At 40.6% G+C, this 26,893-nt stretch overlaps 1 protein-coding gene across 5 annotated transcripts; it reads right to left on the bottom strand.

The window, feature by feature from the left end:
- Nucleotides 1–60: 60 nt before the first annotated feature.
- SLC25A27 (solute carrier family 25 member 27) lies at nucleotides 61–26,731 on the bottom strand. 5 transcript variants are annotated; one of them, XM_061398352.1, is made up of 9 exons: nucleotides 26,434–26,730; nucleotides 23,705–23,896; nucleotides 21,859–21,943; nucleotides 21,116–21,238; nucleotides 18,415–18,527; nucleotides 14,741–14,825; nucleotides 11,048–11,140; nucleotides 10,328–10,430; nucleotides 61–4,799 (listed from the first exon to the last, which is right to left on the bottom strand). In XM_061398352.1, the coding sequence occupies exons 1-9, from the start codon at nucleotides 26,537–26,539 to the stop codon at nucleotides 4,728–4,730; spliced, it is 972 nt and encodes a 323-aa protein (XP_061254336.1). In that variant the 5' UTR covers nucleotides 26,540–26,730; the 3' UTR covers nucleotides 61–4,727. The 5 variants fall into 5 exon arrangements, 3 of the variants coding, with proteins under 3 accessions (XP_061254336.1, XP_061254337.1, XP_061254338.1); XM_061398353.1 differs by having other exon boundaries at nucleotides 61–4,547; nucleotides 26,434–26,725; XR_009732854.1 differs by lacking the exons at nucleotides 61–4,799; nucleotides 10,328–10,430 and adding exons at nucleotides 12,212–12,304; nucleotides 13,185–13,329 and having other exon boundaries at nucleotides 11,051–11,140; nucleotides 26,434–26,731.
- Between the last annotated feature and the right edge of the window lie 162 nt (nucleotides 26,732–26,893).

Here is a 26,893-nt window from a genome sequence, read left to right as displayed (position 1 = left end):
AATTCAAAGATGCACCAGGATGAAATCACACGAGGACAAAACAAAGCCCTTGACAACCCATTAGGCGTTTTAAAGCATTTATTTTAAAAATCAGAATGATGCACTATATTTACTCACATATATTCCTGTTTGTTACCAGATATTTTCAGCAAACAGACATCTTTAAGCCTCTTCATCTGCTTTTATCAAACCTTCAAAGTGGATCCTGCTGCTGTTGACAATCACAGCAGCCCGCTAGGGGTAAAGTATGGGGAGAGAAAAATAATCACATACTCCTCAGAATTCAGAAATAATAAAACACTTGAATGGGTAAAATGTACATACAAATAGTGACAGAATTTTCATACACACTCTAAAAGGAAGAATAATATAAACATATCACATATTTATTCATTGCTCATCATCCAACCAAATATTTTGTATTATTTAAAATTATCAAGTTCTAGATTTTTGTAGGATAGCTATTAAACGGATGACTACTTCTTTAAAATTACCTGTTTAAAGACACATGATCTTTTGAAAATGCAGTTAAGCAATGCATATGGTAAGGAATTTCATGAAATCCAGTGTTACTGACCTGATATAATTATCCTTAAGGTAGGAAGAATACAACATATGACTTACACGTGTACATGTTTTTTTCTCTCTACCCACCCCCACCCAATCTCTGAATTCAACAGATTCCTTCTAATTGACTTCAACTCTCTTTGAAGTTTTAAAGAGAAACAGAGATGGTCCTTGCTTGCAAGAGTTCATTCATCGAGGGAAAGCCAACACGTCCATGCAGACAGACAGACATCCGCAGGAGGGGAAGCCATGGGAACAGAGGTGTTGAAGGTCTTTAGGTCTTCAGAGATCATTCTAGATGTTAAAGTAGGACTTCACCAGTGAAAGTGAAGACGAATGGGTAGTAGTGGTGGGGAAGAATGTTAGGCAAAAAGCACAAAATGAACATTGCCTAGGAAGCTGCCAAATGAAGAACATCTTCAGGGGCGATGCATTTGTGAGGAGGTAGAGTGTGGGTGTGCAGTGAAATGCAAATGTTAGAAAAATGGGTTGAAGCCAGGTTGAGAGGGGCTTGGATACACTGTGAAAGATTTTAATTTTTCTTGTGTGTGTGTGAAGGAGTAACTGAATGTAAGAAGGTGGGATGACATGCCCACTGTTGCCTGAAGGAAGATGTGTCTGCTGCTTGGTGAAGGATTTCCAGCCACATAAAAAGCTTGTACTCTGCTGTAAGTCCTGAATAAAACTTTCTTCATCTTAAAACATGAGAAATTAAATAAATCCAGGAAAAAGAAAATCCCAATAATTTTAAAGAATCTTTTTTTTTTAACATGACATTAATATAATCACCCTCTTCAAGTATATGTGCAAGATTCAAGAGTTCAACCAATTCATCTTAGAAAGAAATGGACCATCAAGAGAAATGAAGGGACTTGATTATACTACTTTGTCAGAAGTAGAATCCCAAATGTTGGGTTGGCCAAAAAGTTCATTTGGGCTTTTCCACACCACGTTAGGGAGAAACCCAAATGAACTTTTTTGACCAACCCAATAGGATAAAGGTCTTGAGAATCCAAGTTCAGCCTTTTCTCCACATTTCCTGGCATTCAATAATATATATTTTGGGGAAATCATTTTTAAAAGAGTTCTGGTTTAACTGGGGAGAAGAGCATCAAATATTTTCACCCTCAAGTGACCACGAAGTATTAAAAGAAAGATTTTTTTAACCAACGAGTGTTAAATGAAAGATTTTTCCAATGGAGGTCCTGAGGGTATCTGTTTTCATTAAACAGAAAAAGACATGAATAACTATTTCAATTGTACATAAGTGGTTATGCTTAAAAATATAAAGATGACAGAAAATCAGTTTCTCATTTAAAACGTCCTTGAGTTTGTTTCCTTCCTTTTTTCTTGGCAAAATGAAAGGAATTTCAGACTAGTCTTTTGATAGCCACAGATCTTCAAATAATGAAGACAAAATTAATTGATTCATACCATCTGTAAATTTTGTTGAGTACCTAATGGCAAATAAATGTTACTAGCCCTACCACTAGTGGCTTATAATTAAAATAGGATTTGGAGCACTTGATGAAGATATATTACTCCTCCCTGAAAGCAAATTTAAGAAATGTTCTCTATTTAGATATACGCTAATTCACTTATAAAGAACAAAGAACTGTATATAATTAAAAATAAGAACATGTATATTTTTTCAATGAGAAAAAAATCATTTGGAAAGGGAAAAAAGTGGAAGCTAAGCAAAGGAAACTTAGAGGTTAAGTATTATTGATACTGAGCTGAATATAAACACCAAGCACAGTTATGTTACAAGAAAGTGAGACTGAAATGTTAAGTCTTTCAGTGTGGACACAAAATTACTGAAGTTATTTCTTTTTATTTACTGTGGGTTATTCTGGAGAGGAACAAGATGTTTTCAAGTTGGTAAAATAAAGCAAAGATCCAAGACACATTAATGAAAATGGTTTCACTGGAAAAGTATGACTGTGCTAGGATATATGTGTTATCTACAGGATTTGGTCAGATTCTCGGGGGTCTTCATGTTTTAGCTGAAGTGTTTTAGACTCACATTTTAGACTCCATTCTAGAATGTATGCCAAAGGCAATTCAAATTCATTTCAAATGTCTATGACAAAAATAAATGCCATAAAGAAAAACCTATTCTTGGAAGATTCAATAATCCTGGACTGGGATGTTGCAAAAATGACATGAGACATTTACTCAGTACCTAATTAGTGTATAATAACTGTCAGTGGTAACAATAATTCAGTTCAGTCACTCAGTCGTGTCCGACTCTTTGTGACCTCATGAATTGCAGCATGCAATTAGAAGATCTGTATTTTTATCCTGATTCTGCTACTGAATAAATTGTGAGCATGAACAACTCTACTTCTCCAGGCCTCAGTCTCCCAACATAGAAAATGAGACAGTTAAACCAGACCATCCCAAGGAGTCATTTCAGGTTTAAAAAAAAAAATCCAATTATTCCAATCCAGACATCAAGGAATAGTCTCACTATGTAAGCAATGTTTTCACCTCGAGCCCCTCAACGAATAAAGTTAAATAAAATTTTCCATGGTCCAGTTTGCATATAATTATTTTGATCTAATATTTACTGGGTTTACAAAATTATAAAATACACACAAAAAACAGTTTCCTGAAGTGGTTCCAATACAGATAATTTGAGAACTTAAGTACATATTATTATTTTAAGTATATTTAACAACTCAGTTCATACAGGTTGACAAATACAATGGAAAAGTAGACTGCCTAAAGATTTTAAGAGATTAAACTCCACGTTCTGTAAATTCTATTAAAAAAATAAGCCACTACATATTAGTACATCACACTAAAATATATTTTAAAGTATACTCTCCCTCTTAAATGGCAGTGATTATACATTAGGGCAACCACAGAGCACTTACAAACTTTTTTCCATTCAACATCAGCCATACCCCTGACACATCCTGTTTGGTCAGCTCCAGTGTCTCTCTGGCGTCTGGGCTTTTGTTGGAGTTCTCCTATTTGACAGTTACAGCCTTTTCCCATAACTGTAGCTATCCATCCAGAAATGCCCAGTGTCTGAGGCTGGGGAAACAGGTGGTTCAGAGGTGAATGTAAGAAAAGGGATATGATTCAGTGACTGGAGACATAATTGTGTACCACAGGCAGTTTATACGATCTCTTTTTAGGCAGGAAGCTGTGTCAGACTGAATAAGATTCAGGCTAGAGACAGCTTTGTGTGATTTCCGAGTTCTCCCTCCCTTAGTGTTAGGGAAGGGGGGATTAAGAGAGGCTGTACGTCGGCTGACTTCATGTTACCTTTGCTTTTAAATGCCACTGAGAGACTGATGATACCAGATGTTTCTTTATTAAAAGGACCTGTCCACCTGAGCTTTAATCAGATAAGCCCCGTTTTTCATATATTGAGATTCTTGAGAGCTAGCGACAAATTCAGGCTGGAATGGGATATATCACAAAGCAGACATTCTTGTCTGTTTTCATTCAGATGTGGTCTCTCTGACTGTCAGGAAGTCCTTAGCCTATGTGGTAGAGACCTAATCAATGAACACAGATCACAGGGCACTGAGAGAAGGAGGCTTCTATCCTTGAGATCCAAACTTTTTTTTTTCACTCTCCTGGCAAGAAAAGGTACATCAACCTCCTTCAACACTAGGGAAACTCAAAATGTTTATTCATTCACCTCCCTTTAGTTTATAGAATATGCACTTTAATGACAACACAAAAGTAAATTATCAGATTTCAGTTGTAAATACTGACACAACACATTAAGTATATTCCTTGGTCCCTATGTATGGATGTATTTTTCCACATTCCTACTGTCCACTTCAGGTCTGAGATGCTGTCTCCCTTCTTGCACTTTCTCCTCTAAGCAGGCTCTACAGCATAGCATCCCAAACTTGAATCTTCTCGCTCAAGTTCAGTGGTCAGGATTTGATCCTTCCTTAGAAAACGCTGTGCTGGGGTCTCATTGGGTGGTCTTGTGTGATCCAATCAGATTGCTTGTGAACAAAAAGAGGAGTCAAAGAGAACTTGGGTTTCCAGGTAAAAATAAAGTGCTGCCCCCTATAAATCACAGTCTCTGTGGAGTAAGGTGTCTTCCTAAAGAGGTAGAAATAATAGGGGGTGTGTGTTGCAGATGCCCGCATTTCAGTGATACTGAACACTGTATCTTTAAGGGCTTAAAATGGACTGACTCCACTCATCTCTCTGATTTTTTCATAAGTAAGCCAGAACACCAGTGACCAAGGGGTCTGAAAGATTAACCAAAGAAGTTAGTGCATATTTCAAAGCAATTATAAATCTTCTACACATATGCATACACATCTTTGAATGATGAACTCATTTTGAATCCACTTAGGCTGAAAACAAATATTTTGGCATTTCACCTATCTAGAGCACCTTATCATTTATAAAGCATTTTCAGGTCTTTTTTGTCACAGATGTCTCCAAACAATTTATAATGGAAAGGAAAGGTATTGATACCCCTGTTTTACAGATGAGGGCACTAAGGCTTAGCAATCAGATGCCTGCCAGCATGGTGGAGTTGGACCTTGGGCTTCTGACTTCCATTCCAGGGTTCCTTTTACTGACCATTACTGGATAAAAGGCTAGGACTCAGCATGCCTGAATTCTAGGCTGGGCTCTTTTCTTCTACATGTAGTTTGTGTAATGTATGGAGCATGACAAGGAAGCCCTGAAGAACTTGAAAGTAGCGATGAAAGATTATCCTTTGAGAGTTTGATCATAAAACCAACACCTGGTATATCACATAATGAATATAAAAATGCACATGAAGTGGAGAAAAGGGCTTTCACCTCAGAAAGAACTGGCTATGAAGGTGTCACTGTGCCAAAAGGAATTATAAGGGGATGAGGGTTAATCAAGAACGGAAGATAAAAATGCTAAAGACACAGATGGAGATCACAGAGGAAACAATGGAAGTAATCATCAGAGGAAGTATGTCTTGGATCCAGTTCTTATCTGGTTTGGTTCCTAAGTTACAGGTAATATTGATCAGAGAGAAACCCTAATCACACTAGAGTATAGAGAAATAAACTTAAGCAATTAGAATGTAAAATGTATTTGCTTAGAGTGTTTATAAAGCAACATTTATGTCATATGTGTTTAGAAATGTTGAGCAAGTTATACTAGTAGACTGAGGATTCATTAGTGGATTTAGGAGAATACATCTTTGGTCAATTAAGTGTATGAAGACACAGACAAAGAAGCTGTGACAACACAGTCTTGTGACAGTAAAAATGAAGTGAGCCAAGGATATGACTGCAACTGGATCTGGAAGCAGAGGTCTCAGTTAAGAATGGACTAGGCAGTCATTCCTGATGGCTCTGGTTATCAGATGTCTTCCTCAGAGCAACCAAACTATACGCGAAGGAAATAAATATTAATCAGGGATTAAGCAAAGCAAGGGCACGCTATCCTTAGCTAGTGTAAGGAACTGGGATTAGGTTTCGCTGGGTTTTGAAGAGGAGTTAAAGAGGGAGAGCCAAATAGCATGTACAGGATATAGACTGGATATACTGAGCCTCTGCAGAAGGGCATATGGCCAGTACCTTCTTTTACTTGTATTTTCCTCACTGGCATAGTTGTACCATTGAGAAGAATCCAAGTGTATATGACGCCATGTTATCATAACTGCTGGAAAAAACTTTTTTTCCTCCATGCTTTTACTGTGGGGTTGAACACACAGGGACTCTTGGGTTGACCTTTTTCAATATTAAGTTTACAGATAAGCTCTTCCTGGTAGTAGTATTCTGTGTTCAGCAGGCAACCTTCTGATTATGACTTGGCTCCCTTATAGTTTGAATTTAGCTATCCAGAGGACTTCAGCATTGAGATCACTGGCCAGATGTATTTCTCAGTGTGGATGAGCCAATGTCCTCTGGTCATCGATTTCAGTGAGTTTGGCTGAAGGGCAGTTGTATGTGCAAAGGCCGATTTACTTGGAAGTGCTCATGAGTCAACAGGCTTCTACGCTCAGGTCCTGTGGCAAATCAACAAAGCCATGCCACCCTGGTGATCTCGGGTGGTTAGCCAGTCTGTCTCCGGTAACCTCTCTTCATCACCACGCCCTGTCTCTGTTTTAAAACTTCCATAATGAGCTGCAGGACTTTGAGATACTCAGTACCATCCTAGTTAGGACCATGGGTTTAGTTAGAGTTGAACAAATCTGCAGTGGATTCCTAGCTTGGCCATGTACTTGCTACATGAACTTGAGCGAGTTTCTTATACTTAGAGCTGTGTTTTTCTCATCTGAAAAATGAGGATCACACTACCCGTAACGTTAGGTTCTTGTAAGACTTAAAAAATTACGTGTGTAAAGAGCTTAGCACAAAGCTTGTCATATATTAGGTATCCATTCTGAGGTCATTTATACTTCCTGAGTCTCCTGTTACAAAGACAATGGGTCAGATCAAGTGGTCTCAGTGCTCCTTTATACTGGGCTCTTCTCCATCACCTCTTGGTTTCGTTTTTCATCCCTGGTCTCACCCATCCTCATGGTCTTCCCCACCAGAAACATCAAAGTCTCATTTCCCTTCTCTCCCTCCTTCCCTTTCTCTGTCTGATCAGTTACTACATCCTGTGGAGTCGAACACAAATGTTCTTGAAATTCACCTTCTCTCCATTTCTACCATCATCTCCTGGCTAGACCACCGCCCAAACTTCCCTTCTTGCATGCTAACTTTCACAATAGCTTCAACATTGCTGCCACAGTAGACTTGTCCCCAAGCAAGTATTAGCACATGGCTCCTGGGTTCAAACAGGTGCTTGCTACTGCAGTTTCACCTCAACTACTGAATTGGCCCCCCAGGTCCTTCGCAGCCTGGTGCCTAAATGCTCTTCTATGTGCTCTTCCATCGTCTGCCCTCTGAGGACCTACAGTCTAGCCACACAGAATTTTCTGCAGTTCACCAGACATTTTGGGGTCACCCGTGACTTGCTTATGTTGCTTCCTCATGCTTTTCTTGACAAACACCTACTGATCCTTCAAAGCTCGGATCAGGGATCACCTCTGGGAGGCCTTTTGGGACTTCTCAAAGAGTTCAAGCCATTTTTCTCCACTATATGTGTTTTCATGTTTTGTTCACAGCACTGGCAACCTCTTTAGTAATCTGTGTCCTCTGAAGCCAGACTGCCCAGGTTTGAGGCCCTGATGCCAGTAGTTAATAACCACTTAGCCTGACCAAGTTATTTAGACACGTCACTTTAATTTTCTCCTCTATAAATGAAATATATGATAGTAATGTTCCAAATAGATTATTGGGAGAACTCAATGAGTTAAGCCATGAATATGATTAGCACAGCACTGGCCATATAGCAAGTGACTTCATAATCTTAGCTTTATAATCTCTGTAATTTTAACTACTTACATGTCTATCTTCTCCTATCACATTGTACACTCCTTGAGAGCAAAAACATACGCATCATATTCCTTGGTGTTACCAGCACTTATAATAGGACCTGGTTTATGCAGGCCAAGTCAAAATCTTCCTTTCCATTAAATATCCATAGATTTGAGATAACTTCAAAGTATAATCAAAACAATGAAAATAATCTTTTACAGCTTAGGTGTGCTTTTGTATCAGATAATGCCAAGGGCTTTGGCTGTTAGTTTCATGTTAATAGATAGATACCTACTACCCTTGGTGATGTCATTTATCCCCAGCGCTTCAGATATTATCTGTGTGTAGATGGTGCTCAGGTCTAATGTGCCATCCTCATGATTCTAAGATCCAGGCCAATATATGAAGCTAGTCATCTAGATATCTCTTCTTAAATGTCCTGCTGCTGCTGCTGCTGCTGCTAAGTCGCTTCAGTCGTGTCCAATTCTGTGCGACCCCATAGATGGCAGCCCACCAGGCTCCCCAATCCCTGGGATTCTCCAGGCAAGAACACTGGAGTGGTTTGCCATTTCCTTCTCCAGTGCATGAAACTGAAAAGTGAAAGTGAAGTCGCTCAGTCGTATCCGACTCTTTGCGACCTCATGGACTGCAGCCTACCAGGCTCCTCCGCCCATGGGATTTTCCAGGCAAGAGTACTGGAGTGGGGTGCCATTGCCTTCTCCCTTAAATGTCCTATGAGTATCCAAAACTGAACATATTCAAACTAAACTTGAGATTCCACCACGAAATCTTCTTCCCTGCAAATGATCCCATTTTAGGAAACTACATCATTGGTTGCTCAGGGCAGGAGTCTGGGAATGAAGCTCGATTTTTCTTTGCTTTCTCCAACCATTTCCCCATCTCCATCCAGTTGTGTTCTTTTTTATCTCCTTTCTATCCCCACCCCTCCTTTTTTTTTTTTTTTTAAATCTATCTTCTTCTGTCCCCACTGTCATATTCTAGTCTGAGTTATCATTATCTGTCATCTGTCACAACCCCTGGTCCTTCCTCAACCCACACAGCAGCCAGAATGATCTTCCTAAAAGCACACGTCATCAGGCCAATGCCCCTCACTCTCATGGACCCTGTGGCCACTCCCAGTCCCATCCCTGCCTCTCTCTGGCCTCACCCTGGGCTTCTCTCCTCCACATCTCTGTGCCTTGGCCAGCTGGCTTTCCTTCAGTTCTCTGAATGCATCATGTCCTTTGTCCACTCCAGCTAGTTCCTACACCCAGAGTGTTCTTTTCTTCCCTTTTAACCTAGTTAAGTCCCAGTCATTCTTCAAATCTCAGTAAGAAATCCATTCTCCAATGAGGTTTACTTAACCTCCTAGCTTAGGCGGTCCTTACTTGCTGTCTATTCTGAAAGCACCATGACCCTGCACCCTGCCCCCTCCCAACTCTTCACTCAGGGTTTGTCTTGACCTAGACTGGAAGCTCTAACACTGGAGCAGGGGCTGAGGCTCTTAGGTTCCTCCTAAAGTTAGGCACTGAGACAGGGCTTTGTATGGAACAGGTGCTCAATTCATATGATTGTACTATATTGTGTAAAGCATTGATTGAATTTCTAAACCTGTAACTCCTATTGTTTCAAATATGTTCTAACTCACAAAATACTCGAGTACCTTGTTTTTATTGTATTTGTTATTTAGATAAGTCTAACTCTACATGTTAATTCACTTTAGTAAAAAACAGTATCCAAACCATATGAAATGATATGATGTCTTCTTCCTAAGCAGAGCTTTGTGGCAATACGTATTAATGGGTGGTAGTGGTGGCTTAGTCTCCATGTCTGACTTGCTACCCCATGGACTGAAGCCTGCCAGGCTCCTCTGTCCATAGGATTCTCCAGGCAAGAATACTAGAGTAGGTCGCCATTTCCTTCTCCAGGGGATCTTCCTGACCCAGGGATTGAACCCATGTCTCCTATATTGTAGGTGGTCTCCTGCATTGCAGGCGAATTCTTAAACTCCTGAGCCACAATGGATAATCCAATATTTATCATCAAAGTAACTAATTTTGTTTGAAATAGTGACATTTTCATAACAATTGTCTCTAGTATGACATCTGTATACCTGTTTCAAACTGCAATATTTTGGCTAAATAGCAAAAGTCTTTACATTTCAGAACAATCTATCCACTGGTTTTATAACATCAGACTATCAACCTATTCATTTCTGAGGTAACTGAATTATTTTGCCTTAATCTACCAAAGGGGTTGGAGGTAAAAGAAAACAAAAAGAGAGAAGAAAGAAAGAACCATGAGTTGGGGGCAGAACTATGCCGGAAGCCAGAAGTGAAAAGGGAAAATATTGACAGATGAAAAGTAATTTAAGTACAATAAAAACAAAAACAAAGGCAAGAAAAACCTAACTTTACCATTCGAAGCCAAGATGGTAAAAACCCTTTATAGAGACTCAGGAATCCTTCTCCTTGAACAGCTTGAATCAAGCAGTCAGTCGATGATTTATACAGAAGGCCCCTAAAAAGGAAAGCAGACAATTTTGTTAAATTTCTTACATGTAAATAGATGTATAAATAAAATTTTAAAAATAGTCTAGGAAAATTATTTATCTTCCACTAGTTTAGAACAAATAATATTTGTGCTTCTGTATACATAGGATACCTCTTTTGAATTTAAAGATATTTTTCAAGGTTGACTCTTGGGATTCACCCCACCCTTGGTCTGATAACTTAGAATTCACTCCATCTAGTCTCTTCACAGAGAACATACTGTTTTATAGCCAATCAAATTTGGGTAATTTGTGTAACTTGGGTAATTTGTGTAACTTGTATTACTCACAAATCATGAGCTTCTGAAAAAATGCCCTGCAAATTCTTAACGAAGTATATTTTCAAAAACTCTATGGAAACAACAAAGTCACAATAAACACCTCGTGTCTAAACAATATGACGGTTAAATTAGCTGATTTCCCCAAATGCACAGTACTTTTCCATCAGACACAAAGCGGGTAACTGCATAAAAACAATTTCCTGGTTGAACACACGTAAACACAAAAATAAACAGGAGGAAGAGTCTTTAAAGAACACTGTTATTATAGACATTCAGATACACGGAGACTAAGACTTTATATCTACCTTCCTTGTTTATCTCGTGGTTGATTCATTATTCGGCTTTTGATGACATCAGCAGGTGTTCCCAGAATAGAAGCTACCAGTCCAGAACATAAGCTGTAGATACAAATAAATGAAATTGAAAGGTAATATGTAGCAGCTTCCAAATTTTAAGGAAGGGGGATTTGATATTTGGAAAGAATGAAATACTAAATCTAGTCCAATAATATTCTTCATACTAATGCTCTTTTAGCATAAAATCAATGATAAATTCATTCATTAAAGAGCTAAAAAAAATTAAAACAATATCTGGTCAACAGATATACACTGAACATCTGCTGGAGGCAGGCACTCTTCTAGGCAGTGAACAAGACAAAAAGATCCTGTCCTCAAGGTACTTAACTGGGGAGAGGCAGAGGAGAAATGAATAATTTCAGGTAAGCTTAGTGCTGTGGGAAAAAAAAAATTAAATGAGATCACGTGATAGGGATTAACCAGGTGAGAGGCAGTCATGAAAAGGCTCTTGGGTGAGAGCAGATCTTGACATAGATGGTTCCTTCTCACCAGCCAGATCAGAGACTAAAGATGCAGGCAGAGAAGGCTGAGATTTTATTCTCAATGCAAAGGGAAAGGATCTTAAAGTGGGGGGGCAGAAATCACATAATCACTCCTTTTTGAAAAAGGCTTCTGGTCAGTTATTCAAGACAGACAAAATGGATGTGGCCAACCCACTGCAGACTAAATCAAGATTCTTTTAAATGAGTGACTCAACAGTTCAGAGGCCACCAGCAGTTCATTATGTATGTGGGCATGAGAGAGGCAATACAGGCATATGATCGACATCCCATAATCCGAGAAGCCCTTAACTGCTGTAAACTTTTCCAGGAGAAACACAGATGACGAGAAGATGGGTGGTCATCCTGAATCAAGCGAAATGAAGGCCTGAGACCCAGGAGTTGGCAGCTGAGTCTAGAGACGGGAATCAGAGGGGTAGGAAGAGTATCTTATCTTGGGCTAATAGAAAGCTAGAACGGAAAACTGTGGACAACTTTTATCTCTTCCCGGAACATCAAGTGTCTCCCAGAGATAAGGACCTCTGACTTCCGGGCCAAGCAAGGCCTTTGAAGTTTCTGAAGGCTATGTGGTGGGGAGGTTGAAACTGCATTAGGAATCTTCACACTCTCTTACTTTGAACTGCTGGAGCAGCAAGCACCCAAGTTCTTTTATGACTCTTTCAGATCAGGATTGATCATTCAAAGGAGAAACACACTTCAGGAATACCTGAATTCAAGAGAAAGAACCCATATAACCTATTTACATTTTCCAGCAAGTGACCCGACTGTGTATATAACTTTTCTTGGGTCTCTATTCACACGACAGGCCTATAAGCAAAGAACTTACTGCTTCACCATATATATCCCGGAGGGGTATATTTAACATTCTTTCTTTTAACATTTTTAACATTCTTTTAAAGTTTAACATTCTTTTAACATTCTTTCCTATTTGTTCAGATCCTCTGAAAGTCAAGATTTAATATCAGAATTCCCCAGCCCAGAATACTGGAGTGGGTAGCCTTTCCCTTCTCCAGGGGATCTTCCCAACCCAGGGACTGAACCGAGGTCTCCCACATTGCAGGCAGATTCTTTACCAGCTGAGCCACAAGGGAAGCCCAAGAATACTGGAGTGGGTAGCCTACCCCTTCTCCAGCAGATCTTCCCAACCCAGGAATCAAACTGGGGTCTCCTGCATTGCAGGCAGATTCTTTACCAACTGAGCTACGAGGGAAGCCCTCATTTTAATATACCTTCATTATTTTTACATAGAAACAGGCAACCAACTACAAAATTCACCTACGTTCTAAAACTGAAGTCTACTAGAAACAGCATGCAAGGCCAGTCAAGAGGTGAGAAAAACAAAGAAGACAGAAAAATATACACAATTTCCCCTTTTTGGCTCAAAAGACTAGAAAGAAACACTACGTTTTCACTTGTTCACTTGCTTCAGAGAGGCTGGGTGCCAGCTCAGCTATACATATGTTTCAAGAGTGGAGACCACTTCTACCAGAGTGTTAATATTATTAATAAATTCTACTTTTAAAAGATAGGCAGCCCTCATTCATTAGTTGTCATTAATTAATGTACTTATTAAAGGATTTTTTTACCTGTATAATAACCACATCAAGGATCCCCTTTGGCAACTGTGGGCCTGTTCGGCACACAGACACCTTGGGGGGCAGCTGCCAGTGGCCTGCCTCATCCTCCTCTTATCAAATTGTTTGCAGGAGGTAGTGTGATCTGGCTAGGTTCCTTTAAATATTAAGAGAGCAAATACTGCATTAAGGAGGCCTCAGGTAAGGTGGTTATCTAGAGTCAAAGTGAGAAGACAGAGCTGTAAAAGTTACATCAATTTTGCCTAGATAGTTGACAGGAACATGGCTACTTTTTGCTATTGACCTTTGTCACTCCTTGCCAGTCATACCCGCCAAGTGAAGCCCAGAATGTGTCTTAAGTGATGATAGACAGAGAATGATTGGGTACGTCTTCTGTTCTCTCCAGGAGACCAGATGGCTCTGTGCAAGGCTACTCTGAATTAGTCCATCAGCATGGTTTCAGGATGAACAATCCTCTTCTGCATCAACTAAATAACCACGCTCATGTATGATCTTCATACAGTGTAGGCTGATCTTTTGCCCAGTTTCACCTCTCAACAGCCTCATGATTTAAGAAGAGGGAAAAGGGGGACTCTTCTGGTTTTCCCGTTCTGTGTAATTTCCTTTCTACTTCCTCCTACATTAACATACCTCGCCACGTGCCTCCCCATCTCACTAAAACCCTAGCCGCACGTCTTCTACTGCTCCTTCCCTGCCCTAGAACTTCAGCGTACCCACACCATTGCTTTTAGTAGATGAGCTGCTCAAGTGAGCACAGACCCCATTGTTTTTAATTACGGTAAAATACACATAACATACAGTTTACCCTTAACCATTCTGAAGCACCCAGTTCAGTGCCTGCACTATTTTTACTCCTCTTCTTCGTATCAAACTCCCTTCCCTAGGATGTTGATGGGTCCTATAAATCTCTCGATTGCACAGCTGCAACCCTCTTTAAACCTCGGTGAGTGCTCATTCTACCCTGTGATGCAGCGTCCAGAACTTCTAGATCACACAGCACTGTTTACCTACCCAGCTGTGAGTTCATGGACAGCAGCTTTTGAGCTGCCTCACGGACCACACATAGTCCCCCTGACCCCATTTAAAAACCTGATCCAGTGGGTAGCTAGTCCCTTTCTTTTAGCACTTACTGTGCAGTGTTTTTATACTTGTTCTGTTTTTCCCCTTGGTAAACTCCCTGGGAAGCAGTGTGGTTTACCTTTTGTATCTACTGCAGGGCCTTGCACAGTGTCTTTAACCCAAACGATGCTCAAACGTACCCACTGAATTGAGTTGGATAATCAATTGTCAGAATCTGACCCTGGGATAGCCCTACAAAAGGGCAAATATTTGGGGAAACTTAACCTGAAATATCCTGCCCCTCTCTTCCACATTTTAACTGTAACACACTTTAAGAAATTGCTCTTTATAAAGGTACTATCGCCTTTCTTTAAGGGTGTTATCACTAGGTTCCCAATCAGAAGAGATAAAAGTTAGAATTTATGCCAAATATGGAAGAAAGAGTGAGATAGAAAAAAATAGAAAGAGACAAGTTAAAACAGTCTTACCTTGATAAGCCATGAGTCACGATATTGTCCTCAAGTGGCGTATTCAATACCAAGTAGTGTTTTACTGTGTCATAAGTGGTTAAATCTGGCAATACACAGAGAAAGAAAGTTTAAATGTCATTCACTCAACAATGAACGTCTTCTCTGTCAAGAATGTGCTAAGCGTGGGACAAGAATGTATACAAAGATGAAAGATCCCATTCTTGTTCTCAAGCAGAGAAAAGCAGAGCGACAGAGGGAGGGGGAGGAAAAAAGGAAGAGAGACAGACACTCAATTATATCATCTGAACATCTGAATCCAGCTTTGCTGAGAGTCAGCTCAACCCCTGCACTTTTCAGTGCTGGAGCTCACAAATGCCTTTTTTAGCCTAAGCTAGGCTGAATTGAGATTCTATCACTTTAAACAAAAGATCCTGGCCATTATTCTACATGAAGCTTTTTACACTTTTTTTCTAATGGCAATGAAGAGCTGTTGAAGGTTTTAAACAGGGGAGGACTAGATCACAACCATGGAATTTTATAAAGATTACCTACACCAAAGAATAGGGAAGTGAACTGTAAAGAGCTAGGAATGGGTAGATATATTTGATCATTCACCGGACATCCGAGAGCGTACCATGTGGTGGGCATTATTCTACATACTGGGGCAAGAGCCATGGACAATCGCCATTCTTTGTTGAAGGAGGAGACAATAAACAAGTAAGTAAGCCACGTGGCATTTCGGATGGCAGTAACTGCTCTGAAGACAAATCAGGCAGGAAAAGGGGACAGTGAGGGTGCAAGGGTGGGGAAGGATGGTGCGTGTGAATTTTAAATAGAACAGTTGGAGATGACCTCAAAATAATATTTGAGTGGAGACCTGCAGGAAGCTTGAGGAAGTAAACTTTGGAGATATCTATGAGAAAGTGTCCTAGGCAGAACCACAGTAGGTCAAAAAGGCAAAAGTCAGCTTCGTATGTTAGAGGAACGGCAAGAACACTGGTTTAACAGGAGCAGAGGAGGCAAGAGTCGGAGAAGGGGACTGGGGCAGAGGAGTGGCTAACCTGGGCTAGTATTTACAAGATCACTGTGATAGTCTACTCAGACTATGGGAGACAAGGCACATTAGACACGACACTACTGCGGTTCTTCTGCTAAGAAAGAGTGGTGGCTTGGATACTGGGGTGTGGAGCACTGGTCAGATTTTGAGTGTTTTGAAGACAGAATCAACAGATCAGCAAGCAGACTAAATATGGAGGGAAAGAAAGGAAGCAAAGATGACTACAAGGCTTTGAGCTTGAACAACTGGAAGGACAGAGCTGCCATTTATAGCGATGTGAAAATGTGAATGGACTGATTTAAATGTTTTAAAATAAGATGACAGACACCAGTGATCCTGATGAGAACAATTTCAGATGCATAGCGGGGCAGAATGGCTGTGCGATGTACGTGTGTATGTGTGTGGGGGGACCAGTTAGGAGATATTTGTAGTGGTCCAGGAGGAGGAGATTAATAGTACTTTGGACCAGGGCGTAGCTCTAGGGATGAGGAGAAGTGGATGAACTTGAGATCTCTCTGGGAGACAGAACTGGCTGGATTTGGTGACTGGTTGGCTGTAAGGAGTAAGTGAAAGCAAAGAGATCAAAATCATGCCTAGGTTTCTGGGTCGTTCAACTAAAAAGCCATCATAAAAATATGATGATATCATATTTTGAGATTGGGAAGAACAGAGAAGGAAGTGATTCAATAAATGATTTGGTTTGGACACATTCAAAGTAATATATATTTGAGATACCAAATGAAGATGCTAAGCAGATGCTAGAACTTGGAAGAGAACTCTGGGCTGCAAAGATATTAAAGCAATCAATTGAGAAATGATAATCTGAAAGGTTTTCTGAAAACCAGAATATCTACTAAGAGGATGCAGGAGACATCGATGGACTGAAATAGCAAAATATAAAATAGACTTACTTCCTTTGGTGTTTAAGTGGTATGTTACTGTAGCTCTCAAAACTGCTATTTATCAGTTTCTTAGAATCATATACTCTTGGTCTTAGAAAGGAGTCTTTCATCCACTGATTCGTTCATTAAACATTTGTTGATTATATAAGACGGACTGGGAAAGGTAAGAGGGACTGGGAAAATAAAGATGAATAAAATACAGTCCACGCCTTCAGGGGGCTCAGAATCCAGGGGGAGGAGATAGACACATAGAAGAAAGCAATGAAATGAGGTAAAAACAGCAAGAGAGCTAAGCACAGAGAACTACGGGAGCACATACAGGGCATCCAGCACACCACGACCCGGGAGGGCTGGCTGTGGGAGGCGCAGGGAAAGCACATGATGGAGAAGACAGCTTAGCCACGTATTACAACATCTGCAGAAGGAACTAAAGAGAAGAGGAAGAGGACAGACGGAGCAGACGTTGAGGCGGTTTGGTGCGTGTAGGCAGTGGAACCTTTCCACTTAGGACTGCTTCACCACGTGCTCCAGAATCAATGAAGCGCTCAAACCCAGAAGGCACGGGTTGATTTACGCAGACCTTCTGTGTTATGAAATTCCCACTTTATTCTGTGAGTGATGAGAAGCCAGTTAGGGGTTGTAGGGATACCAGTAATGTGTTGAGATCTGTATGTTCGATAAAGCTCTCTGGATGTTGGGTCCAAATTTGAGGGCAGTGGAAGAGATGAGGTAGATGCCGTGGCAGTGGTCTACTTGTGTTTTGATGGTTACTACTGTAAAAATGGTCATTGTAAGGATACAAAGGTAGTAGTTACTGGATGGGGGAACTTTTTTCTTTTCAATGAAATATAGTTGACATACAATATTATGTAGGTGTACTACACAGTGATTTGACAGGTGCGTACATTATACAAAGGTCACCATGACAACAAGCCTAGTAATCACTGGTGCTCGTAGAAAGGTACTGCGATATACTGGAATAATTCCTTATGCTGTACCTTACATCCCCGTGGCTCATTTTTATAACTGGAAGTTTGTACCTCTTAATCCCTTGCGATTACTTTGGTTCCCTACTCCTCTCCCCTTAAGCAACCACTCACTTGTTCTCTGTATCCATGAGTCTGTTTTCATTTTGTTTTGCTTTTTAGGTCCCACCTTAAGTGAGATCATCTGGTACTTGTCTTTCTCTGACTGACTTATTTCACTTAGCATAAGGCTGGAGGGGGCAACATTTAAGAAATATTTAGAAGACAGAAGAAATCAGGACTGACTATGGGAAGTGAGAGATGGGAATGAGTGAAGGAAACATTCAGGTTTCCAGCCTGAGGTCTCCAGCTGTACAAGATGGATTATATAGCAAGAGGAGCAGGATGACTGGGGGGAAAGATCTGTAATCTAGATATAATGACCATCACATATGGTACATATATCAGTTTGAATCTTAGAGGAAGGTATGGGGTGGGGAGGAACCCTTAGTCATGGTTTGGTGTTATCTCCTTACTGTCACAAGTTGCTAGTTTTAGGAAATCCTTTTCATACATCATTGTAAAATAAAGTGAAACCACTCTAGGGAAAATATTCAATTACAACATTACAACATAAAATAAGACTGTTGCCAGTACATATTATTAAAAATAATAAGATAAAAATTCTCATTTTCTCCATTGTAGTGCTTATAGTTAAAATGATTAAGGTGATCAGGACTTCTCAGAATTCAATAAAGTTTCCATTACCTCCCATATTCACCAGCGCTGCTCTTTGTATATTGGGTACCCAGCCTGCCCAAAGCCCACGTATTCCTCCTTCAGCTAAAATTTTTGCAAATGCATGATGCACACCACGAAATCTAAAGGGAAATAATAATAAATGTGAAAACTCTATGCATTCCTGTGTATCAGATGCAACTGCATAAGCTTCATCTATAACTGTTATGAGTTAGAGAACAATAATATCTTAACTATCTAGAATTGTTAAAAATTAAAGCAACCCATGTAGGTCTAATTCCCAAATAAACTTAATAGTTTTTTAGAAAAAAGGCCAATTTTTTATTTAAACATCTTTTATGGAAATCTTTATAAACTGTAACATACATCCTCTTCTCAGATTAAATAGATCAAAACTCTTTTCTTGACATTTTACATCATCTGTGCACATATTAATTATAGGAGGGAACAGTGTCTATCAGACCTCTAAGTTCATTTTCCTCATATTATGGGAGACCTTCAAATTTTGTAATTTTATCAAATGACAACATTAAAAGATTAATTCTCATATCACTTCATGAAAGAAATAATATTTTAGACCAAAAGTTAGGAAGAAGAATTTCAGAAGAGTTCTTAAAACTGAATACTTTTGGCTTTATGAAAATTTATTTTTTCCTTATTTTGCACATTTTTCTATACACAGATGAAAATGGTGCTGGTGAACCAAAGCTGGAGACCTCTGATATAAAATAAAAATCTGGGTTGTATATAGCCAGAAATACCTGGTGTCAAATACCACCTTATCACTTACTACTTGTGTGGCTTTACTCAGGCATTAAACTCTCTGAGTCTCACCAAAAAGATAATATGTTCTTTTACTGGGCATTCATAATTGCTATTCTGCTACATAAGAAGTATGCTCATGAATAATGGTCACCATAGCCAGAATTTATTAATAGAATTTACTTATTAATGCACTTACTAAGCACCAGGCTTGTTATATATGTGTGTGTATATGTGTGTGTGTGTGTGTGTGTGTGTGTGTATATATATATGATACATTTTATTCCTAAAAACTCTATGAAGTATATTATTATTATTCCAATTCTCATCCGAATGAAGAAACGGAGGCTTAGAGAAGTTAAGAACTTGGCTAGGGTTATACAGCTAAAATGAGGTAAAGGCTGGATTTGAATCCCAGGTTGCTTGATCCCAAGGTTCATGTTCTTTACAGCAATTTTTTTAAAAACTATTATATCAAAACCAAAATGTCTAACATGAGAGACAAAGAGAAGGAAAAATATTGAGGTGATCAGTGAAAACTCAGACGTTTCTGGACCCCAACAGTTCCTTTTCTCCACATAGCCAACCAAGGCAATATCACTTTGCCCTGCTCCATAGTAATCAGAAGTAGTTACAAGATGACAAAATGGGTCCTGGGATGCTGTAAACTATACGGTTAAGTCAGAGTGGTACCCTTTTCTCCTCCCTGGTCCACGTTACTTAGGTCCCTGTTGGGAAGGGGGCCTGGACTGCCACAGCCCACCCTCACTTTGCACTGTGTCAGCTGGAGGGGCTGGAGAAGGCAACGGCACCCCACTCTAGTACTCTTGCCTGGAAAATCCCACGGACGGAGGAGCCTGGTGGGCTACAGTCCATGCGGTCGCGAAGAGTCAGATACGACCGAGCGACTTCACTTTCACTTTTCACTTTCATGCATTGGAAAAGGAAATGGCAACCCACTCCAGTGTTCTTGCCTGGAGAATCCCAAGGACGGGGGAGCCTGGTGAGCTGCTGTCTATGGGGTCGCACAGGGTCGGACATGACTGAAGCGACTTAGCAGCAGCAGCTGGAGGGGCAGCAGGGCAGAGGGCAGTGGTCATGGTAAACCACCAGAGGAGACCCCAAACCCTCCTCCACCTCTGGCTCAGCCACACAGTCATAGTGTTCGGAGGAGCAGCCCCCTGCATGCTCAGCTCAGGACAGCCTACATTTTCTCTATTTCCTGGCAGAGGGTTATCTGTCTGTCTGCAAGATCTGCCTCTTTTCCAGAAGAAACTGCCTAAGTGGTATCTGAATAAACTTGAATGAGAGGCCCTTTGAAAAAAGGCAGATTTTGACAATACAGCATCGTGCAACAGGAGGACTTTATATCACAACAGTATAGTAATATTGATGTTAAAAAAAAAAACAAAAAACTTCCTTAAACTTGGGAAAAGAGGCAGAGAGAAATCAGACAGGGAAGTAGAACAATTCATAAGGTTTACCTTGCTATTTCCCTTCCTGCATGGAGAAAGGGAAAGAAAACAGGCTCTCTGGCACCTGATGAGCCAGACCTTCTGTCATGGAAACCATCTCAGATAGTGTCTCTTAAAGATGAAGAAACAGAGACTAGAAACGATAAGGGACTTCCACAAGGCCAAGCCATGATGGCAGAATTGGAATTCACACCAGGGCAACTGTTAATGATCAGATTCTTTCTAGCAAGCACCAGTAGGGGACAAGTCTAGCTGCCTTGGCTGGAAAAGGAGCAGAGTGATGCATGCATGCCGTTTGTCTGGTAAAGAACAGGTACACCATAGCAGGTAAAGAGAAGGCCCCACTCCAGTCTCCTCTTAGTGAGTATCACTTCCAAACTAGGAGTCACAGTGAATGCCTTTACTGAATGTTGGGGCCCAAAAATGCAGAGGTCAAAGGGGAAAGGAAAGGTACCTGTTAGCGGAGGACCTACCGCAGTGGTTTTCCTTCAAGTTTCCTTTTTCCTTCCATTTGCATTTGAACCTTCACTAGGTCAGTGGGGTTGGCTAAAAATTGGCCAACAACACCAGCCATCATCCCTCCAATCACTGATTTCCTAATTATAAAAGGAAATACATTTTTCTAAAGGTTGTTATCAATTTCACACATTTTGCAGGAAACAATACCATGCTGGTACAGCCCCTGCATAAGAGATTTAAGACAAAATGAAGCAAAAAAATTAACCCACACAAATCACAGAGGAGAGTAGATGGTTTGTCTACTGATGGGAGGGCTCAGGGACCAGGAGTCAAAATTCAAATCTGAAGTTTCAGGCCCCTTTAATGGCCTGAAATTCAAAGCAAGGACAGTTGCCTCAAAGATATAATTTAACTGCAGTTTAATTCTGACCACAGGGGAATAAAAACAGCATTGATGTAGTCAGTCTAACAAAGGCTGGTAAGCCAAGTTTTATAGGTTACTGTTTTAGTAGTTTTATGAAATGAAAGGGTTTTCAAAACGTTCCTCTCTTTGAAGAGACTCTGTCCCTGGACTCTTTCTCCTTTCTTTTCATAAAAACTGAAATATAGTGGATGTATGATATTATATAAATTATAGATGTACAATATAGTGATTCACAATTTGTAAAGGTTAGGCTCTATTTATAGTTATTATAAGATACTGGCTACATTCCCTGTGTTGTACAATACAGTGTATTATTTTCAAAGCAAAACTTACCAAAGGGGATAATGCTTATCTTCACTTTTGCCAAACACAACTTCACGGAGATGTTCATAAGTGACCATTCGACCTCCAGAATACACTGTACAAAACAGAGCATGGAAAGGATGAATTCAGCCCTACGTTTAATAAAGTAAGAGGATGCTTTCACGTGGCCTAGCTGATCTCCCTAGCTGCGTCCTTTCTCTCATATAACCTAGGCTTCTGACACCTGGCCTTGGTGGTTCTCCAAATGTGCATGCCTTGTAAAGCCTCAGGCCTTCTATGTTGCCTGATCTTTCTTGAATGGATTATCCCTTCTCGTCATTGCTAACTCCTCCTACTCTTTCAAGACTCCACTCAAAGAACATGTTTTCCAGAAAGTGCCCTCTGACCTGGCCTCCAGTGTTCTGGGCTGTCATTACACCTGTCATGCTTCTATGATCCCCCAGAACTTCCCAGGCGTGTGTCTAATACTGCATTTATCATCTTGATTAGAAACTAACTTGGTGTACTTGTTCATCTTTCCAGCAGACCATGAGCCTTTCAAGGCAGGTTTTGTGTGTTTTCATTACACTATACACCCTAGTACAGAGCTTGGGACACAGCAGGCATTTTCATTCAATAAACATGCAACTTCACTGGATAATTTACTATGTTAAGGTAATCAATCTCAAACATATGAAATTAATCTTATCTATAAAATCACATATGGTGGTCAGTAACATACAAATGAAAAGAAGTGAAACTCAAAATGATAATGGGAGGCAAGAAGAAGCTATTAAAGAAAAGAATAAGAAAGAAAAATCATGAAAATCAATACACGGTATTCAGAAAGAGAGCTTTTCTTGATATTTCAGGAAGTTTGATGCAGGATTTTAGGATATTCAAAAACATACAAAGTACCAAAACAATCATCTTTCTGGACACTTCCTGGTGAATATACTGTAATGTGCTCATCTGGAAAACTGAAGCTTTAAAAATACAAAGCTGGTAAATATTAGTACTGGGCACTTTTCTGATCAAAAGTCCCTACATACTTGAGGAATAATTAAGAATATACAGAGAGAAGGAAAATGCCATACCCATCCCTCCTCCTTTTGAAGGCAAGTTTATGTTCTGTCCACAAGCTAGAAACTCAATAACTTCTATCATTGTGGTGCTCCACTGGAAGCAGAGCAGAAAAGTTTCTCATTGGCAGTGTTTTCCTTTCAAAGTGACTAAAGGCCCACATAGGTAGCCTGGGAAGTGAGGCAAAAACCACCTGTGTTGCTTTTACTCTATTGCCAAGGTTGGATTAGATAGTCACCCTTGCTGTCTTTCAGATCAACCTGGCCTTGGACACAAGGGACAGAGACTGGTAAGATCTGGCATTGCATTCAAATATATTTTCAATTTCAAAGAATATTAAAATAATAATAATAATTTTGTGTTTAAAAGTTTCTCAAGTTGATGAAAATTGCAGTGATTTATCTTCTTCTTCTTAAACTTAAAAAACCTTTTCATTAGGAATCCTTTCAAGCATACAGCAAAGTAGAGAAAAATAATACTCTATGTCTATCAGGGAGATTTATCAATTACTAACATTTTCATCTTACTTGCTTTTTCTTTTCCTCAATTATTTTAGAGTGCATTAGAAAATATCATGACATCGGGACAGTTCATCCCTAAATACTTTTGTATGAATTTATAAAGCCCTGAGGCTATAATTCCTTAATAAGCATTGGTGGTTAAGAGATTATATATTCATTTATCTCATTATTAGAAGGAAACTAGCTGGCTTTTGGACACAACTCAACAGGAAAGCAGAGGAGACAAACACAGAAATTATGACAAGCTCACCAGCTAGAATCAAGATAAATACCTATGTGTCTGTAAATGGCGGGTGTCACTCCTTGCCAGAGCTTTAGAAAGCCTTCCTCCTGGACAATCCCTAGGGCCGTGCGTACCATGCCCCTATATGGAGCAGACTCTGTTGCACCATCTCCCAACCGAGCAAGGGCAGCTTCTCCTTGTATTTGAAGTCGAGTTTTTGTGAGGTCGAGGGGAAAGGTTGCTGATAACAACAACGACAAGAAAAAACAAAACGAGGGGGAAACTCATAACATTCAGAAAAGTGAACCAAATTTTTTTTAGAAAATCACAGGACCCAGATTTTAGTCACCACAAGATGGGTGATTCTCAAACTTCAGAATACATCAGAATCAACTAGGGAGATTGTTAAAAATTACATTATTTCCTAGCCCCATGCCTATGGAATTTCAGTAGGCAGATGGGGTTAAGACATCAGTGGATTCTGACACACTCCCAAACTGAGAATCACTGTCCCAGAGCGCCATAAAGAAAACAAAAAGTGACAAGCCTTGGGTTCTTTCCAGTCATAAATGTCCATCTAAAACCTACTTTTGTCCTCAATTTTTGCTTTCCAGTGGGAATAATTTCAGGTATCTATAGTCTAAGATGTGCCCTGGTCTGCAACCATGATTAAGAGCCAACATGACTTTTAGAATACTGTACTAATATGGCAGGTTCTTTTTTTTTTTTTTGAATGGCAGGTTCTTAATAAATGCCAGACGAAGCTCAATTCTGTCATTTCATGGGTGATGCTCCCGTGTAGATGAATCACTGGCCTGACTGTCTGAAAAATAGAAGATGCATCATAGAGTTTATCATTTCTTTTCTACCCAAGGGTGGCAGGCTCAATATTCTTTCAAGTAAGGTACATGTTGAGTGTTTTTTCCCCAGCACTGATGAGTTTTCTGCATGAACTCCTTAACAAAATACCAACTATCCTTGAAATTTTTTTCCTAATGATTACATCTTGAATTAGAGGTAGACCTTTTGCCTTGAAACAAGTGAAGCTAACTGGCTCACATAAGGAAGATCAAGCTCATAACTTTATATGCACAACGATTCAGATAAGTTCATAAACATTAGTGACACTGCATGTCTTTCCAGTGACCACCGCCTGATACAAAACCATAGCTGTGCCTTTTCCACGAGAATATTCAATCTGCACCACTGGTCTTTGGAAAAGTTAATTATCTTGCTGATTGTTTTCTAAAACACAAGTTGTGTGCATACAGAGAATTTAAGCAGTGCTTTACTGACATATGAAGCCTGCAAAATCTTAAGATATAGCCACTTCTATATTAGCATAATTATGTCTCGTCAAATAATTTTGACTTTCTTGCTGGTTACTTAAATAATGCTTCAGGTTCTGATCCTAAATCGTTTTGTACTCAAAACTATCTCATATTTTGATTCCCCTGGTTCTCACTCCACGCCGCCACACAATTCTCCACAAGTTTTTAACAGGAGGACGTTTCCTTTACAAAAGCCAATGGTCACAGGGGAAACTGGGTTAAAAAAAAAAAAGAAACTGGGAATATAGCTAATCATTTAGCAATCTGCTTTAAAATTTTTTAAGTTGATGAATTGTATTTCAGTGAAAACAATGTATAATAATTCTTCAGCTTTGGGGGAACAGAAAGAAAAAAAAATAAGGAGGGTTCAAAGGGCAAGAATGGATGAGCACTGGGAGCAAAAAAAAAGAGATCATGTTTTGGTGCTGCTGGAAATACAAAGTAAACTTGTTTTAGAACAGGGCAAACGAACACTTACAAATTATAACATATTGGAGCTACTGCTTTTTCTTTCCTTTTTTTTTTTTTTTTAACGGGCAAGAAGATGAAAGCGTCATGTTAAAATGCACAGGGAAGGCTTCACAGGGGAAACACGGGCACTATACTCATAAAATTCCTGCAAGAAGTATCTCCTGTTCTTGCAAGAGCATCACAACTCCGCTCTAAGTAGCCCCTCTGACTTGCTCATGCAGATGTAATTGTTCATCCTCTCTGCCCTTATAACACCACCTCCATTACAGTAAGTAGCATAATGTTAACTGTCTGTCTCTGCATGTCTCCCCACCAACCTGTAAGAAGGTCAGGGCTGGGTCTTTTTAACTGTATCTCCACAGTCTTCTGCACTGTGGTCATTATAATAATGTCGTGATCAATCGATGCCTTGCCTTGGATTTAGCATTTATATATTAACCTCTCAGACTCTCGCAAGGTATACACAGTATAGCTGAGTTCAGCTCAAAGAGGTCAACAGGCAGATGCCGAGTGGATGGATGCTCGGTAAGGAATGGGTTAAGAACTTAAGTCCCACAAGTTGAGTTCACAACTTGGACCCAAAACACAACGATATAGTGAGGCTGGGTAAGAATATAAACAGAGATGTCCTCAATAAAGACGGAAAGTGGACTGTGGTTTTAAAAAGGGCATCCTCACAAAAGGGGAAATGATGCTATAGAGGAGTAACAGCTCAGGAAGCTTCTAAAAGGACACATTCAGGCGCAACAGCACATCCGACGGAGACAAAACTGGGAGGAAGAAACCTTCGTGACCTCCACTCCCTCCTCCTCCTCCCAAGACTGGCCTTGCCCCCACCCCGCCACACCTGCCCGCAGGACAGGTGTGGACCGACAGGGTTGCATCCACTCGGAAACGAAGCCACCCGCCCGGCCCCCCACCCTCGGGCGGCCCCTGGAGGTCGAGCGGGGGAGGCCCAGGCTGGACGGCCGGGTACCTAGCTCGGCCACGGTGGCCGCGCAGCCCGACAGGAGGAACTTGCACGCGCGGGGCCATCTCTGGGCGAGCGGCGAGAGCCTCTCCGCATCGTCTGGAGTCGACATTCAGCAGCAGCACGGGACGACGATACGCCCCTTCTGGCCCGCGTCCCGCGCCGCGGCTGGCCTGCCACCCGGCCAGGGCGGCCCCTTCTCAAGCGACACGCAGCGAGGCGGGGATCATTTCTCTAGCTTGGCTCGGCCAGACGGGCCCAACGAACCCGCAGCCTCCCTGGCAGCCCCAGGCTGGAACAGCCCAGTGGATGGGGAGCGGAAAACAGCTCGAAGCCCCCGAGGCTTCTGGGAAATGTAGTCCGCGTGGCTCCGCCCCTTCAGCTGAGTTCTCTGATTGGCCTCAAGCCAGCTGCCCTGAACCACTCCCCCGGTCTCCATGGTAGCAGGGCTCCCGCCTCCACCCTC

The sequence above is a fragment of the Bos javanicus genome, chromosome 23 (assembly GCF_032452875.1).
Source record: "Bos javanicus breed banteng chromosome 23, ARS-OSU_banteng_1.0, whole genome shotgun sequence".
NCBI classification, from domain to species: Eukaryota; Metazoa; Chordata; class Mammalia; order Artiodactyla; family Bovidae; genus Bos; species Bos javanicus.
Note: the sequence above shows the minus strand (reverse complement) of the source record. Positions and strands in the feature narration are given on the sequence as shown.

What these genes read in the sequence shown, in the direction of transcription:
- SLC25A27 (XM_061398352.1), bottom strand. Translation starts at nt 26,539, where the DNA reads ATGTCGACTCCAGACGATGCGGAGAGGCTCTCGCCGCTCGCCCAGAGA. An exon ending in CCACGAGATAAACAAGGAAG is followed by an intron (nt 10,431 to 11,047) that starts GTAGATATAAAG and finishes TTTCCTTTTTAG; the next exon opens with GGGCCTTCTGTATAAATCAT. An exon ending in TACCATCTTGGCTTCGAATG is followed by an intron (nt 4,800 to 10,327) that starts GTAAAGTTAGGT and finishes TTAATCTTTCAG; the next exon opens with ACCCCTTGGTCACTGGTGTT.